General features: G+C 32.8%; 1 protein-coding gene across 1 annotated transcript; it reads right to left on the bottom strand.

Moving 5' to 3' along the window:
* On the bottom strand, positions 1 to 17397 carry LOC106056974 (proto-oncogene c-Rel-like). Its single transcript, NM_001311262.1, is given in 13 exon segments — positions 1 to 237; positions 3223 to 3575; positions 4311 to 4418; positions 6538 to 6606; positions 7674 to 7812; positions 8899 to 8993; positions 9188 to 9286; positions 11587 to 11721; positions 11990 to 12081; positions 12210 to 12364; positions 14524 to 14828; positions 15048 to 15185; positions 17318 to 17397. Coding segments are annotated over 13 exon segments (1833 nt in total). The 5' UTR covers positions 17346 to 17397; the 3' UTR covers positions 1 to 120.
* Positions 17398 to 17737: the final 340 nt, after the last annotated feature.

The following is a 17737-nucleotide window of genomic DNA, read 5'->3' as shown; positions in this document are numbered from 1 at the left end:
ACTTCAAGTCAATCTATAAGTCTACACTCTTCAAGTCCTAATTGGCCTACAACTCTGTTATTTTTTTCCCCTACAACAGCCACTTAAAAAATGTTTTGTCTTTAAATCTTTCCCATTCAATCAAATTTGAGAATTTAATCCTCTAAGTGCTGCCTCTGTTTCAGGATCATGATCTAAGATATGAATTGGTTGATTAGGGTCATTGCCCAATAAAATCTCACTTCCTGAGCCTTGGTCCTGTAAATAGAAAATGGAATATTTATGAAAAAATTCTGAACTTCTGGTTATATTAATCTGAAATATATAACAATTTCACAGATTTTTGTATGGAGTGTGTTTATACATATAAATAAATATTGACAGACATTAATGCATGTCCAATGAGTAAAATGCTCATGTTTTCTTAGAAATGGACTGCATGTGCTGTGTACAGGGTTTCTGCACCAAAGTCTAATTGAAATTCAAGGAGTTTTCAAGGAGAAATTTAAAAATTCCAGGACATAGAGTTCGCGACAAAAAATTTATAAAAATATTTATAGCCCATATATATATATATGTATATATATATATATATATATATATATATAGGTTGGAATAATTTAGATTTGATTACTAAATAAAAATAACTTACTCAAGATATTCAAAACATGCAAAAAATAGATTATAAACTAGTATGAGTGTAAGGCCTACCATAAAACGCATCTTGAACATCCATTCTTTACAATATATTTACATATATACAAGGGTTTTTAATGTTTTTTAGAGTCCACTGATCTCCCTCACTTTGGTTTCTATTTCCAAAGTAAGTTTTTCAATTTGCTCTTTTTTAAGCTTTGCAGAGCGACGTAAAGCATTGGATTCTATTAAAAATTTGTGACTGTTAGTGTTTTCTGCTTTTTCTGCAAGCTTGTCCGCAGAGTCAGTGAGGCTTGTAATGTCCCTTTCGAACCTAGCTTTTTTGGCTTTCATAGCCTCAAGTTCTTCAAATTGATCGTTTCTTTTCCTTTTTAGGTTCTTTCTTTTTTCCTCCTCAGCCCTTTCTTCCAGATAAATTCTATACTTTGATCTGGCTGAAGCAGCAGCCATTCGCATGCCTGAAGAAATTGTTACATTTTTAATTCCTCCCATTGCTTCAATGCTGTTACAAATCATTCTCTTGGCTATAAGTGTTCTCTCCATCATGTTGACGCACATTGTCTCTTTATTGGTACTGAAACCTCTCTCGACCTGGGCTTGGCCATGAGACAGAATCAAAATTCCTCTTATTAGTGCCCATAGTTTACTGAATTCACTGTTAATATGTTGATTAAAAAAAGTATCCAGTCTATCACATTGGATACTAAAGGACTGGAATACTATAGAATTTGTGGTGACAATGGAACTGTGCCACTGGGTGAATTCCGACTTGATATCATCACAGTCATCTGCGCTGACACGGCCAAGCTCAACTAAGTAGCTCAAAGTGGCATCTAAGTCTCTTAAAGAACCATCAAAATCTTCTACAATGTTTTTAGGCTGTAGCCATTTCAAACACTGGACAAGCTGATTTTTCAGTGGAGATTTTGTCATTAATTTTATGGCTGTTGTTACCAGAAACTTTCTGCTCTCCATCTGACTTGAGCAGCTTGCACCTGTGGGGTTGGTGGCATAGCTGTAGGACAAGTGACAGTCGCTGTAACTGTAGCAGCCTTTTTAGCAAATATGGGTGCAATCATTAAGCAGCCATCTGACTTTCCAGACTCTCGCTTGTGTTTATCTGATTTCATATGAGATTTAAGTGCTGCTTCACCCATGCATAATATGTCAATTTGTTTTTTACAATGACGACAAAAGGCTTTGGTGTCACTGACGGATGATTTTTGAAGCCAAGATCTGTATTATATCTTTTTCAAGCCAAAGCGCATTAAACGATGTCCCGTATTTAGGCATTGTAATACAAATGTAGGTTATAGATCTAGAAATAGATTTGGATATCTAGTATTCTAGGACAGTCCGATCAGATGATAGAACAATCAAGTCTCAAGACTAGAGCTACGTAACAGACTATAAATCTCTAGCTTAGGCTTGGATAAAGACTTGATTAAAGTTAAACCAAAGCCAAAGCACAAATCACAATAAAAGAAACGTAGATCATATACTTTATAGATCTCGAATAATCTAGATCTAGAAATAATAATCTAGTCTAGATATATTTAGATCTAGGCCTAGATCTAATTATTAAATTCACAATGCACATAGATCTAAGTAATAATATGATCCGATGAAAATATAAAGGCACAAAATGAAACAGGAAAACAGTTTTGAAGATGCGTAACGTAAACTTTTGATCCAATTTGGATGAAAATCAACGTGTCCACTGAAAAAACGATCCGATATCGATGCTTTATATAGTGAAGGAGCGGTAAACACCTTCTGCGCAGACTCGGAAACGGTAATTTCGAATTTATTTCCGCCCGCGCCGGCCCATCCTCTAATAATTTTTTTTTTAAGCCGATTTTTTTTTTTTTTCCCGATCGGCGAAATTCCAGGACATTCAAGGAGATATTTTAAAATTCCAGGAGATTTCAAGGACTTTTTCAGTTTTTTTGAAATTCAAGGAGATTCAAGGACATCCTTGAATTTCAGGAGGCCGCGGACACCCTGTGTGTATAAAAGAGGGGAATGACTGATGAAATATGAGACTTATGAAAATCTATTGGCATGAGCTTGTAGTTTGTGAGTTGTCCTTGGATTAGTTCTCTGCAGCTACATCTCACCATGGTAACCTGCAAGGGAATATGCAACGTATCTGAGGGATGTTGGTCAGCTCTATACCAATTTATGTGCTTGTAGCAAAGGTAAGTTTGGGTACCTAGGCCTATGAGTTCTTTTGTTCAGCTGCAGTGCAGAGTTAAATGTGTACCATTTCCTAATTTGTACAATGTAAAGTATGGTCTTTTATACCTAACTACTTGTGCTGATATAGTAATAACATAAACATATCATGTGTTTCATGTTCAAATGTCCAGGCTTTCATTCATAAAATTTATATTTAAAACTAGACTGGAAAGAAAAATATCTCGTCATAATTGTCTACCTGTAAGTTGGATTTGGTTTTCATTTCATTTCAAATAATTATGCATAGATTAAAGCAGAAAGAAACAATGACTTTATCAACAAGTTTCCATTGTACTTAATAATATAACATTTTTAACTACCTGTTTAAAAGATGACTGAACTAACCTGAAGATAAGCATTTAGCTGTTGAATGTCTATTTGGTTCATCAGTTCCCCACTGAGAATATTAGGAGGTAAGTTAATACTATCAACACTTAGACCACTGCCCTCTCCACCAGACACAGAGATGACCAACTGGCCATTTTCTGTGGATACTATGGATAAGTCACTACTTGAAAGCCCTGACAGCTCAGCAATGACATTGGAATCCAGGCTGCCAGCTGAGAAGGAGGAGACAGTGACACTGCCCATGGAGGAGTTGTCAGCAGTCACATGACTCATTGTTGCATCAGCCCCACCTACAGCACCAACTCCATTCACTCCATCTACACCAGAGGTATCCATGAAACCAGGAAGACCTAGACAGACAAAAATAAAGACATCTTTTTTTTTAATTGGATCTCAAACTTACAGTAAGAGTCAGGCAGCATTCTGTCAGAGCATTCTGTCAAAGTTTTCAGAAAATAATTGACAAATAGGATTTGAAAATTGCAACACACTAAGCACACAATATTTTAATTTGATCCCAAATATCAAATTTTACAGAAAAATATATTTGTGTATAAAAATTCAATAGATCCCTCGCCACTAACCCTAATGAAATTGATCAAAAGCAGACATGATGCTTCAACGCTTACAGATATTTCGTTGTGTTGGTAGAGCTAATGCCTGATAGACCTTCAGTTTTGTCTGTGTGGCTTTCATTAATCTGTTCTACACTTTTATATCAAAAATTGTGCTGCCCTAAGACATCTGGAGATTATTTATGTATTAATATTTACTTAGGGAATAGTGGCAAGCCATGAATTGTAAAACGGTCAAGTGCATTCGACAGTTATATTATGGTTTAGCATGCCTATTTCCAAGGGTTGGGCGAAACAGGAATGTCTATGTTTTGTAGTTATGTAGTGCGCCAGAACTGTATCATTTGAGCTCCCACATTTAGTTAAGACATAGGACATTAGTCTAGCCCTTCTAGGGAGACATTTGGCATCATTCTGGCTGTTATAGAAGAGAGACTTTAGGCATCATTCTGGCTCTAGAAGAGAGACATTTGACATCATTCTGAATGTTATAGAAGACATTCTTCTTACCTGGAATAACATCAGGATCTTTCTTGATTCTCCTGGTGGCTTTGAGCATTGTGTGTAGCCTGCCTCTAACACTAGCCCCACTGGCACCTCTCTTATAGTCTGCCACACCTGTCAAAGTGAAACACATCAGAATAGATTGTAAGGCTATCACATAGTTTAGTGTTCTATTTAAATGAAATGGAAGGTCACAATAATGAAACTATTGCTTCATTTTATTCTCACTTGTGATAACATGGCATCTTCAAAGCTTCTGAAACAGGTTAATAATATTTTGCAAATATTTTAATCACTTGACAATATTTGTAGAGTTGTTTTTTTTTTTTAAAAAAAAAAAGGGGGGGGGGATGGGAGCTTAACTCATTAGCTACTAAGCCCATACCTAAGCAGCATCTCTCTAAATACTAAGCAAAGGGAGGTAACTCCAAAACATCAATAGACTGACTTAACAAAATATATTTTAAAAAACATAAAACAACATCTATCAATAACAAAAAATACTTCTAAAAAAAGAGAAATGGATGACCTTTAAAATGATGTATAATTTGAATAGGTTTTACAAGATTAAAACAATAAAAACAACAGGTAAAGACGAAAATGTGTTCGAGTGCCTGATTTTTTGAAGACTGCTCGACCCCCATCAGATCTGTAATTTTTGGTATCCTTTAACATTTACCCAAAGACCAGTAATGTTTATAAGTAGGAATTTAGTAGGCCTATACAATAAACATTATGCTTATATATAAAATCTGTATATGTCTTGAGTATTTACTGACTTTCACTGGGTGCGCATGAGGCCCTTAGTTGCCTGAACATGGCATCATGCTGATGTGGTTCTGCATGTGTCTCAGATTTCATTACTTCTAGCATAACAAAGTAAAAGTAATCAAACCATTGTCCAAACCAACGTTGTGAACACCCCCAAATAGATCTATTTCATCAAAAGTTTTCATGTGGTAAATAAAAACTGTTCAAAATATCAGTCAAAGAAGTTGAAGATTCATTGACGCTAGATCCAGAATAGTCTAGATTACTCTAGATCAAGGCTAGATGATAGATTTTATGTTTACTTTACTCCCTCTCTGAATCGGACTAGATCTAAGTCTAAATGTAGCGCTAAATTCTAATGATCAATGTCTTGATCAATATCAAGTTCATTATTAGCTGTATTTAGTGTATTATTTGCGATAATGGGTCTAAAAATTGAAAGGTCATTGAGAAAATGGCCTGCGCAGCTAAGGAAAATCTAAAAAAAAATCAACAAACTTTGAAGGACCATAGAAACTGAAGCGAAAGATGTAAAAACATCCGGTTTCTTTTAACAAAACGATCTATATTTCTACGTTTTAAAAAACCCAGCCAGCTCAAAATACCACGCGTCGCGCAGGAAAACGAGAGCTACGCAAGTCACGCTGTGTGTGTGTGCTGTGGCGGGCGCATTAGTACTGAGGGGGGAAGGGCGCATTTGGTCGCATTAGTAGCTAATGAGTTAAGAGACCTTAGCTTGCAAAACATATGACTGCCCAAACTACTATGAATTGTTCATTTGAGTAATTTAAAAAAAAGTTGCTTCCATATTTGATTGAAATAGTAATTACATTAATTAAGGAGCCCATGTTTATGGTATTTTGTTTTCACTGTAAAAGCAAATAGCTCTTTCTTCCCACCCTTCAAACCCAGCCTATAAAAAGCTTATTTTAGGAAATCTCATAGCTATAGTGTCTTTCCTTTAAGAGATGTTTATTGATAAGCCAACAATCTCCAGTAAAGATAACTCCATAAAGCAATGTAAGTGAACATTTTAAATAAAATCAAACAAACATCAACCAAAACAAATGGTTGTACTGTAAACTTCTATCTACCAGTACTGTAAACTTCTATCTACCTGTACTGTAAACTTCTATCTACCTGTACTGTAAACTTCTATCTACCAGTACTGTAAACTTCTATCTACCAGTACTGTAAACTTCTATCTACAAGTACTGTAAACTTCTATCTACCAGTACTGTAAACTTCTATCTACCAGTACTGTAAACTTCTATCTACAAGTACTGTAAACTTCTATCTACCAGTACTGTAAACTTCTATCTACCAGTACTGTAAACTTCTATCTACAAGTACTGTAAACTTCTATCTACCAGTACTGTAAACTTCTATCTACCTGTACAGTAAACTTCTATCTACCAGTACTGTAAACTTCTATCTACCAGTACTGTAAACTTCTATCTACCTGTACTGTTCCAATATTCCAAAAATCTTTGAGCCTTTCTTTTTCTCTTTTCTGCGATTCTGTCAGGATCTGAAGATACAATGAATTTAGTAATTATTATGACAGATTTCAATTTCTCTTCCAAAATCTAATAATATATCTTTTTCTACCTTTATATTATTTTCACTCTTGGAAATATATACGAACATTGAAATTTTCATCCTATTGAAGTACCACTCATACAAACACTTAGGTAGATCAATTTATTAGGGAGGAAAAAATTAAGGGTTATTGTGTTTTGTGTAATTTATAAATAGTTTACACTTCAATTATGTGATGATGGTTTTTAATTTGGACTAATAGAACATACAAGATGGTGTGCAAATGTTTAATAAGGCCAACTGATTCAATAAAACTTGTTCATGTTTGCAAAGAAATATTTTAGTATGCCGCTGTAAGCCAATGACGTAAGTGGTATCAATTTTGTTCCTTTCTTGCCTAGTGACGTCAAGTGTCAAGTTTTTTCATTTGAAGTCATTTGAAACCCTTTTATTAAAAAAATGATGTCTAGCCAAAATTAATTGTACCATAATGAACCATGTTAAAAACAATATAATGGTCAACCTTGACTTTTCGCAATGTGGTCAATGAGTTGAGAATTTTTCTCATTTATATACATATACCTTGAAATTTTTAAGAAAATCGTTAGAGTCGTTTTCAAAATAAAATATAAACATATACATACATATATATATAAATATACATTATATTTCTCGGTTAAGAGTATTTATTTATTTATATATGGCTCCTTTTGTCTCGAAAGGCAATGGATGCGCCCAAGTGAGTCACTGGTTTTGGCTTAATCTTGAGACGGGGCAGAATCTGGTGTGGCTAATCAAGCCAATTCTAGAACGGCAGACTTTGCCACAATTCGTACATTTGTATGCCTCTGATTTAGGGCTAGCAGACAGGGCAGCTTTCTTTTTTTCCCTCTTGATTAAAGCCGCTTCAATTCTTTTGTTCTCAGCAAGGGTTGTCCCAGCACGCACAGTCTGTCTCCATGCACTCCGCACTCATGCACTTATATATATATATAAACAAATAGTTTTGTTCTCAATCTAAGTGTTATTTTACTACTTTGGCCAAAGTTTCAATACCTGGGTCTTCAGGCATGTAAGTAAATGGTATAGGTTCACTAGTTTCCCCATCAGACGGCCTCTGTAACTGCATCAGAACCTCTGCTGGACGTGTGATTTCTGTATTGTGATAAGATGGTGTTCTGAAGACAATAGCATACTGCCAAGAGAGAAAATCAGAGTTGCAACAAGCAAAGTTCAGGATTTTGCTAAGCAAGAATTAGATAATAATTATTTCACAGTTACTTTGACAAGCATTTCTTTTTGTTACTATATTTAAGTTAATCAAGATTGGTTGTCACATTTATCTCCAAATATGCCCCCCCCCCCCCAATAATATATTTAAAAAAACTAAAGTGATGAGAAGGTCTCTTATTGATAAAACCTATTTAGAGTCAATTCACCAGTTCCATAACATTTATAGCCAGTAAATGATATAAAAGAAAGAGATAAAGAATACATATCAGATTGGACAAACAAATTCATTTCAAGTGTTGAAATAGGAGTACATATGGTTTATCTCACCACACCATTTAACTATGTTTAACAGCTTTAGATAAAAATCAAGCATAAAGGTGGGAGGGATAGGACACTAATCAGCATCTAGTCCCTCCAGCAGTGATGCCAAAATGATGCTACCAGTGTCCAATCAACTTTTCCCTGTTTACTCTTTCCACGTTTTTAATCACTTGAATGTTTTTTTCCTCCTAAAACATTGTGGATCTAAGCTGTTTTTATTAAGTGATTTTCATTCAGCCTTCAGATTTAAGCGATTCTGATAGTGAAAGAGATCTACATTTAGACAGCCCTAGATCTATTAAACTAAGGGAGCACACTTTTTTTTTTGGAATAAGACTGTGCCTATAAGGCTCACTAAAAGTCTAAATATTGATCAAATTTGTCAGTGTTTTTTTTTCTATAGATAATTGGATATAGTTTAACATGATTAAGGACTATTGGGATATTATTATTGGGTAAGTCAATTTTGAAAAGAAATCAAATATCTTTTTTTTTTCATCTCTGAAGTATAAATTATCTTGTAGTACATTCAATTTCCAATACAATTGTATATAATAAATCTATATTTTAACAGACAGTATGACATTTATAAAAAAGGATATGGGATGAAAATTGTGTGAAAAATAACAATTCTGGAAGAATTAGTTACAAAAATTAAGGTTTTTAAACTTCAAAGCTTCCATTCAATATTGCAGGTCTTTGAAAAAAAAAAAAAATGGACACTCACCTGCCTATGTACATCACCCTGGCCAAAGTCACCTAAATCTTCCCAGACCACCATGCCCTGTTCATTCTCTTCATAGAATCTGACTTTTATGTCTTCTACAGATAGCAAATAAAGAATGTTTATTTGTAAACATTGTGATGCAAAATGATTACATAAAGCAATGAGTACAATGAGTTTGTAAGCTTTCAAAAACTTGTGTACTTGGGAGGGGAAGAGGACAAACTAATATTGTTTTTTGGTTTTAAATAAACTCATCCATGATCTACTAGGAATCAAAATTTATTCTTACCTTTATTTACTTTGTCACATAATAAAAACACTTCATCACCGCCTCGAGCTTTACCAGAACTTTTGTCCACACGGCAAATGACTAGATCTTTAGATGATTCTGATTGGATACAAAGAAAATGTATGTCTATAACTACTCTTATTTTTTTTTTAAATGGATTTACTGGTAAATAAATTTCTGAGTACGCTATTCTGCCTCAATGTGCCTAGAGTTCGAAGAGCCTTCAGCTCAACTCTTTGAAAATCACACGGTGAATAAATTAAATTAGCCTATCTAAAAATTGTGTTGGGTTTGTTGTTAAACTAAAAACTGTCCATTTTCATTTCATGTCACAAATTCTACTGTGTGTTATAATCTTTCACAATAAAGGAAAAATTGACTTAATTTCCCCATACAATAAGTGCATGTGCATAAAAAGTTTTTAAGTAATAAGTTTATTAGAGAGTGTCACCACCTCAAAGTTGGTTCCATAGTGTAGAAACCCTATTTCTGTATTGTGAATGTTATTTCTATATTGTGAATGTTATTCACAACTCATGTTGCACTAAGGTGAACACTTTTGACCTTAAGTGAACCAGGATTAAGAGAAGTCAGTCAATATAGGGAGTTGGTAGCAAGCAATTGATTGAGTCACTTGATATAGTCAGTTGAGTTAGTTACTAAAAGAAGTTGGTTATAGATGAGTTACTAAGTTGTCATTATTTATTCGCCATATTTCTAAGAGGATTAATACTGATCATCCCTGAATTGAATTGTGTATCATATTCAATATGTGGTGTTATTACTTATATTAAACTTATTTGTGTCTGCTACATCAAGTGTCATTTCCTTATTCTGTGAATTATAATATGAACCCAATGTCACCACCACGCCTACATAGATAAACCAACAATAATATCACAGCATCAAAACATAACCACAGTGACATTTATAATGTCAAAAATACAGTGGTGACAGAGTAATACGTATAATTGAGAGTAATTGGTTTATTAGAGAGTAATATTGTAATTGAGAGTAATAAGTTTATTACAGGGTAATACATGTATGTAATTGCGAGTAATAGGTTTATTAGAGGGTAATACATGTAATTGAGAGTAATATGTTTATTAGAAAGTAATACATGTATTAAGGTTATGTTAGACATTAATAGGTTTATTAGAGAGTAATAGCTATATTAGATAGAAATAGATATATTAGACAGTAAAAGATGTATTAGAGAGTAATAGATATATTTAGAGAGTAATAGGTTTATTGGAGTAATAAGTGTAATAGACAGTTTAAGGTTTATTAGAAAGTAATACGTTTATTTCTTTAATTACAAGTTACAATAAAACTAAAAGCTGTTTAGTCGAACATACAAATATTTCTGAGTTGTGCATTTCCATGAGATCAAATATTCCCATCCACTTAGTTCTACTGAAGTTTAACATTGTTTAAAAAATCTAATTATAAATCATTAGCTGTCCAATGTCCTGAACAGTGAGAGAGGACCTAAGTCTATGTAAGTCATTATAGAATTAAATAATAAAGCTTAAGCTAGATGGGGTTACAAGAAAGTATTTTTTGCTTTGTTGGTTAACCCATTAGCTCCTTCTGCAGTTGGAAACGTTTTCCCGTTTTTGTCCTAAACCGTTGTAGAACGTTTCTAAAACCCCCTATTCAATAGACTTGATTTAAACTTTTTAAAAACAAGATTTCTTCTAGTCTCGTTGCATGCGTGATTACAAATAATTTTGGAGATTACCGATTCTATTTTTAATAAAATCGGGAAGGTTTTTATTTTTAAAATAATTTTTCAAACGAACAGGCCCATAGCCCCAGTGTATAAGCCCCCACGTGGGAAAATGAGTATTTTTGAAGTTTTTTATAATCTAGTGGTATTAAACGTATATATTTTTTAAAACTAGACATATAGTTCTATTTTTTAAAGTTATCTGTTTGTTTATTTGAATTAGATCTTCAATTTGATTATTTTTTGCAAAATACATATTTTTTAGGATTTTTTAAATACGGAGTTATCCCTCCTTGCTTAGGACTTTGAAAGGGGTTTTTTGAACCGGAAATAGGAGCTATGGGTTAATATGAACTGAGTGTAAAGTAAAGAAGAAGCTTTGAGTATAAAGTAAAGAACAAGCTTTCGGTGGGAGTATAAAGTAAAGAACAAGCTTTGAGTATAAAGTATAGAACAAGCTTTGAGTATAAAGTATAGAACAAGCTTTGAGTATAAAGTATAGAACAAGCTTTGAGTATAAAGTAAAGAAACAAGCTTTGAGTATAAAGTAAAGAACAAGCTTTGAGTATAAAGTATAGAACAAGCTTTGAGTATAAAGTAAAGAACAAGCTTTGAGTATAAACAAAGAAGAAGCTTTGAGTATAAAACAAAGAAGAAGCTATCTTACTTTTGTCATGAATGGGATGTGAACAAACTGGAGGAACAACCCTGGTCACTTTGCCCTGTTCATTAGGTAAGAAAACTTGAAAACACAGCCTAACAACATTCAGGTCAATATTGGACTGAGCGTGATCAAACCCAGCTGAAATAATCAAGAATAACATTCCTAAGTATTAGTTCCAAAGAAAGAAGACACCACATAAAAGTACAGAAGAGCTCTAGTACCATTTCTTAGCTACAACATTATTGCATCATTATTTTGGTACATTTAAAGCAGATTTTCTTTGAATTCCAGCCTTGCTAAAGAATCCTATGTTACAGATATACAGATATTGTCACAATTTAGGAGAAACTACAAGAAAAATTTGTAGAAGTTAAAAAAACAAAAAAAAGAACATTTGTGAACTAACTTTGATAAGGATCAACATTGATTTCTTTACGCAATCGCAGTGATGATTCTACATCTTTCTTTTTGGCACATTGAATACCTATTTGTGGAAATCTGTTAAAAAAAAACAATGGAACAAGTCAGAAGATACAAGTTTCAGGTTAAAAGAACTACAACATTGTCTTACAAACTAGAGATTTGTGAAACGTTTCTACTGCTATTTAAATCCTAGTATGACTTACACAATTTTATCACTTGTATCTTTAACACGCAATGTACACACTCCTTTCTTGCAGTCCCTGCCAACAATAGCATGTGGATGCGGCTTACAGTGAGGTGGGTTCTCCTTGGTTACACAAGACACAACAATAATTGCTGGCCCATTATAGTTGTGGATCTTTAAACAAACAAAAAAATTCCTTTTTAATGATGAACGCAAATAAAATTTAAAAAAAAAAATGTATTAATAAATAGTTGTGTTGGTGTATTTATCTAGCTGCTTTGTTTGACAAAGGTTTTTAAATCCTGTTTACAAATGTCAAAAATAATGTGTAAATAATGCAAACGCGTGTAATTATGCAGAAAAAAAAAATGAGGACACAGTGGCAAAGCATTTGGCTTCCAAACAGGGGCGTCCTGGGTTCAAATCTGTGAAGATTTGGGATTTTAAGTGCATCCCTGAGCCCACCCAACTGTAATGGGTACCCAGCATTAGTTGAGGAAAGTAAAGCAGTTGATTGAAACCCTCATTAACCATCAGACATAGAAACAGATGACCTTTACATCATTATCCGTATCATGGGCGCAGCCAAGATTTTTTGTTTGTTTTGGTAAGGGGTGGGAATTCCCCCACCCCCTCCTCAGGCCAATTATATATATATACTCTAACATATTTTACCCACGACCCGTGGGTCTTTATTTGCGTATTACTGTCGATATAGTCACTGAGAGTGTTTTTAAAACAATTAAATGAAATAATAATGTAATAAATAAAGCGAATGTGTCAATGTAAAAATAGTGTGAATGAAGCTATCAAATCAAAATAGCTAATAGACTTAAATCCATTTTTTCAAATTAAAACATTTGCTTGTAGGCCTACATACATTTGATTAAAATTTGAAATGAATAGACTTAATTTTGTATGTTCATGTATAAAGTAGATCTTGAGGCAGACATAGATCTAGACTAATCTAGAGTTAAAAATTGGCTTTTATAGAGTTAATTCTGTGCTGCGTAAAGGCTTTGCTCTGCTCATGCGTGACCTTTTTTCATGAATGAATATAGGCCCATCTCAACACTGCTACGCAGCTTTAGCGAACAGCGAACGAATGTATTAAGAATGCTTTAGAAAAACAAATTTGAATGTTAATTTGATTAAAATATGAAATGAATGGACTATAATTAGTATGTTCATGTGTTAAAGCATAAAACTATCTTTGCGAAAAGAACTTTTATCATCTTAGAGTTGAATAAGAGTTTTAGACCTAGGAATAGACTCAGTAGAGAGTTGTGTTAATGTGTAACCATTCGGTAATGTCTAATGAAAGAATGTGCATCGGAATATCTAAATTCGCAGATATAAATAACGAATTAATGTAAAAAATGCTTTTGAAACACAAATTTGAAGGTTAATTTAATTAAATAATGAAATCAATAGACTATATTTTGTATTTTCATGTGTTAAAAAAAACAACTATAAGTTTAGTTCTTAAAATTAGATCTAGATCTAAATCCTTTCGATCTTTTCTCATGTCAACATTGTAAACATGGCCTAGATCCATAAAATACTATAGCTGTAATAGAGTTGGTCTTTTTTTTTTTTTGAGGGTCTTAAGTTTGTTTTAGGGCCACAATACATACACTAAGTTAGTACCCAAGGAACATTTCTGCCAAGTTTTATCAAGATGGTCAAACGGTTTTGATTTCTATACGGGGACATACATACATACGCCTCACTATTCTACTTTATATATTAGATATATATGCATAAATGTGTGTGTGTGTACATAATTAATCTTTATTACATTCTGACCCTTCATTCTTTCGGTAGACATTTATTGTAGGTTCTTCCTAGAGTTAGTGGAAAAATTGTAGACTTTCCGCCTCCGCCAGCAAGGGGGTCTGGGGTCCATGGCAGAGCCGCCGCCAAACACTATTTCCGACATTGAAAGCCAACAAAATGTGTCCAGCACATTAGGCAGCCAGCTGCTTCCACAAAAATCTGTCACTGGCAATGTCTGAAGCCTCTTCCCACCAGTTTTGAGGACTGCTATGCTCTTGGAATATGGAGATTGTCATTTGCATTATTTTTTTGTTTTGTTTCATAGAAGAGGGGGATTTAACTGCAAAACCTCCTAGTAGGGGTTTTAAACTCAAAACCCCCTAGGCTGTGCTGGGGCAAGTGATGGTTTAGTATTAAAATCTTACATAACAAAAATAAACAAAATCAAAGCAAAAAATCAGTCACTAAATTCTGACTGCAAAAGATTCCAGCCAGCTGAAATACTGAAGAGGCCTAACAACAAAAGGAGTTAAATGATCATTGTTTATACTCACTTTGATTGTGGGGTATGTCCTGTGATCATTAGTACTGTTTTCTCCTGGCACACTCCCAGCAGAACGCCCTTCACATTCATAGCGGAAGCGCAATCCCCTAGACTTGGGTTGCTCTAATATTTCTACGTAAGGGGTGCTAGCAGCAGTTTGAACATGGGGTGGAAGCTGGGGTTGTGGCTGTTGTTGTTGTGGTTGCTGGGGTGGCTGCATGGGGTAATAGACTGGTGCTGCATAAACAGCAGGGTTATTTGAGTACTGCTGCATAGCATGATGGTGGGAATCTTGCACAGGATGAACAGGGTGGGCTGAGCAGCAAAAAAAAAAAAAAAAAATTGACAACAATCAAGAAATGCCATTCAACTATGAAATAAATACACCACTACTGTTATATAGGTTATTGTTATTTATGATGTGAGGTTATTATTATTTATGATGTGAGGTCATTGTTATTTAAGATGTTAGGTCATTAAACTGAAATAAATAATGTACACAATGTCAACAAATTACAATGTGTTAGCTCTTACAGTTAGTTATATTCTGTGGAGGGGAATGAATCTGCTGCATTTGATTGATCAGTTGCCCAGCAGTATCATCATTCATGTTCTGAACAAATCTCATCAATTCACTGCTGTTCATATTTTGCAAATCTCCCAAATCAAGATCTAGAGAGACAGAAAGTTGGCATTATAACAATGATTTAGAACAATTATTTTTGTATACTATTTTCTCTCACACACGCACACACACATATACATATATATATATATATATATATATATATATATATATATATATATATATATATATATATATATATATATATATATATATATATATATATATATATATATATATATATATATATATATATATATATACTGTAGAAAAGATTATACTTCTAAATTTGTGCATGAGAACTTTCCCATGTCATGACATCTGGTGGGCTGATCACTTCATCAGACACACACAAAAATTAGACCTTTGTAAGGATAGTTTTAAGTACTGCATATTGCTTTGGACTGAAAATAGTTTGAAGACCCTTTTTTTTGGTTAGATATTTTTTTTTTTATGATTCTAATGACAAAAAATATTGTGTCCTTTTTTTAAAATTTAGTACAAAGTAAAAATGTTAACATTATACACATTACATTACATTCTAGCCTCATTTTAAAACCTTAATATACAGTCACAATAATTTACAACGGTCCAATAGACAAAGGGATAGGTAACGGTAAAAGGTACATTAATTATATTATAATATAGACTAGAGAATAGATCTATAAATATTCTATTTTTTTATTATATTATAGAGTCTACCGAGTCTTCTACTAGAAGTTCTAGATCTAGATTTTAGATCTGAATCCTAACAAAGTTTAGATCACTAAAAGTTGTCTTTAGTATTTTAGTACTAGTAACTAGTTTTTACTAGATATCTAGATTCTAGATTAGATATATTTAGATTCTAGATATCTAGAAACTAGACCTATTTCTATATAGTATAGTAAACTATAATATAATATATATATTATATTATAGTTTACTATACTATATATATAGTATATCTATATCTAGAAGTAGATCAAGATTTCTAGATAGATCTAATTATAATTAATTCTAATTAATAATATATATATAGATTATAAAAAATATAGTATATACTAGATCTAGTATAGTTTTAAATATTTTATTTTTTTATTATATGTGACAATATAATATATATGTCATAGATCTAAATAGATAGTAAATTCTAGATGTAAATCTAGATTATTTCTATATTAGATTGTTAGAACATAATAGTCTATTAGATGAAGTATGATAGTCTTAGTCTATAGTGATTATAATATAGTTATATAGACATAGATTGTCATAGATCTTAAATCTAGTCAATCTAGTGACTCTAGAGTCTATTTATAGTCCAGAATTGCTGTGAGTAGAAGACTAGACGAGTCTATATTAAGTATATTTAATATAGATGTAATTATCTACTTACTTATAATTATAATATTTAGATGATAGATCTAGAGTAGTCTATCCTATCTATATAAACTATATTAAATAATTAGTCTATAAACTATAATGTCTCATAAGACTGTAATGAAATGTAGACCAGTCCTAGATGTGTAATTATATCAATAGTCTCCTAATTAGTTAATCTAGAATCTAGATCTATATTTATACTATACTTATACTATAGTGACCAGTATTATAATTATAGTCACTGTAGAGTACTGTAAACACTAGCTTAACTAGCTAGACTTAACTTAGACTAATGACTAAGACGTAAAGTAAGTGAAATAATTCATTATAATTGTGAATAAGAGTCAGAGTGTAAACTCCAGATCTAGACTATAGACTATACTCTATACAGACTATACTACTATAGTCTATAGACTATAGAGTCTAGATCTAGATCGTTACCGTAGAGTCTAGGTCTAGATCTATAATCTATACTATAAACTATAAATAATAATTTAGATCCACCTCTAGACAGTCTAGATCTAGATATCTAGAATAGATCTAGAAACAATGCGGTTTGTTTTCGTCTACGGATTTTAAGAAGATTGTAAGACAGTGACTTGCTTGAGTGACAAAAATTGCTTGTTATTTTTCTACATTAACATTTCATTGGTTATGATTGGTTAAAGTTTTAAAGTAGCTGGGCTGATGACGATGATCACTCAGAATCAGATCACTGAACTGATGTGATATTAATATTATCATTATAATCACATACTATACTAGAACACTACAGACTTTAGAAGTTTAGTACAAGGAAGTAAAATTCAAACATTACCGGCGTCAGAAAATGACATAGCCATCATCAATTAGTTTAGTTAAATAATAGACTTCCTATTGCAAAAATGTTAAGAACACTATAAACTTTACGCCATTTTACTCAACGAGAAATCCCAGAAAGCTATGTTTCTAAGTTTAGGTTACTGAGAATAACAAGAGCTATCATAGGTGGCAGTAGCAGTTTATTAATTTTATATCGAACCTTATTGGTTTAAAAACGGGATAGTTACCCGAGAGATGTCGCTTCGGCAATATACGTCACAGTGAAATTTCCACTTTTGGCTTAAAATAGAAGAAAATGAATGTGATGGGAAAAACCGTGTTGTACAAGTGTATTGGACTATTGGAGACAATATTAACAGCTCGACATATGAATACATTTTTAATGTGTTGAATCAATAAAGTGTATCACTGCCAC

The sequence above is a fragment of the Biomphalaria glabrata genome, chromosome 3 (assembly GCF_947242115.1).
Source record: "Biomphalaria glabrata chromosome 3, xgBioGlab47.1, whole genome shotgun sequence".
Lineage (NCBI taxonomy): Eukaryota > Metazoa > Mollusca > Gastropoda > Planorbidae > Biomphalaria > Biomphalaria glabrata.
The sequence above is the reverse complement of the archived record's forward strand: the minus strand, read 5'-3'. Positions and strand labels throughout refer to the sequence as shown.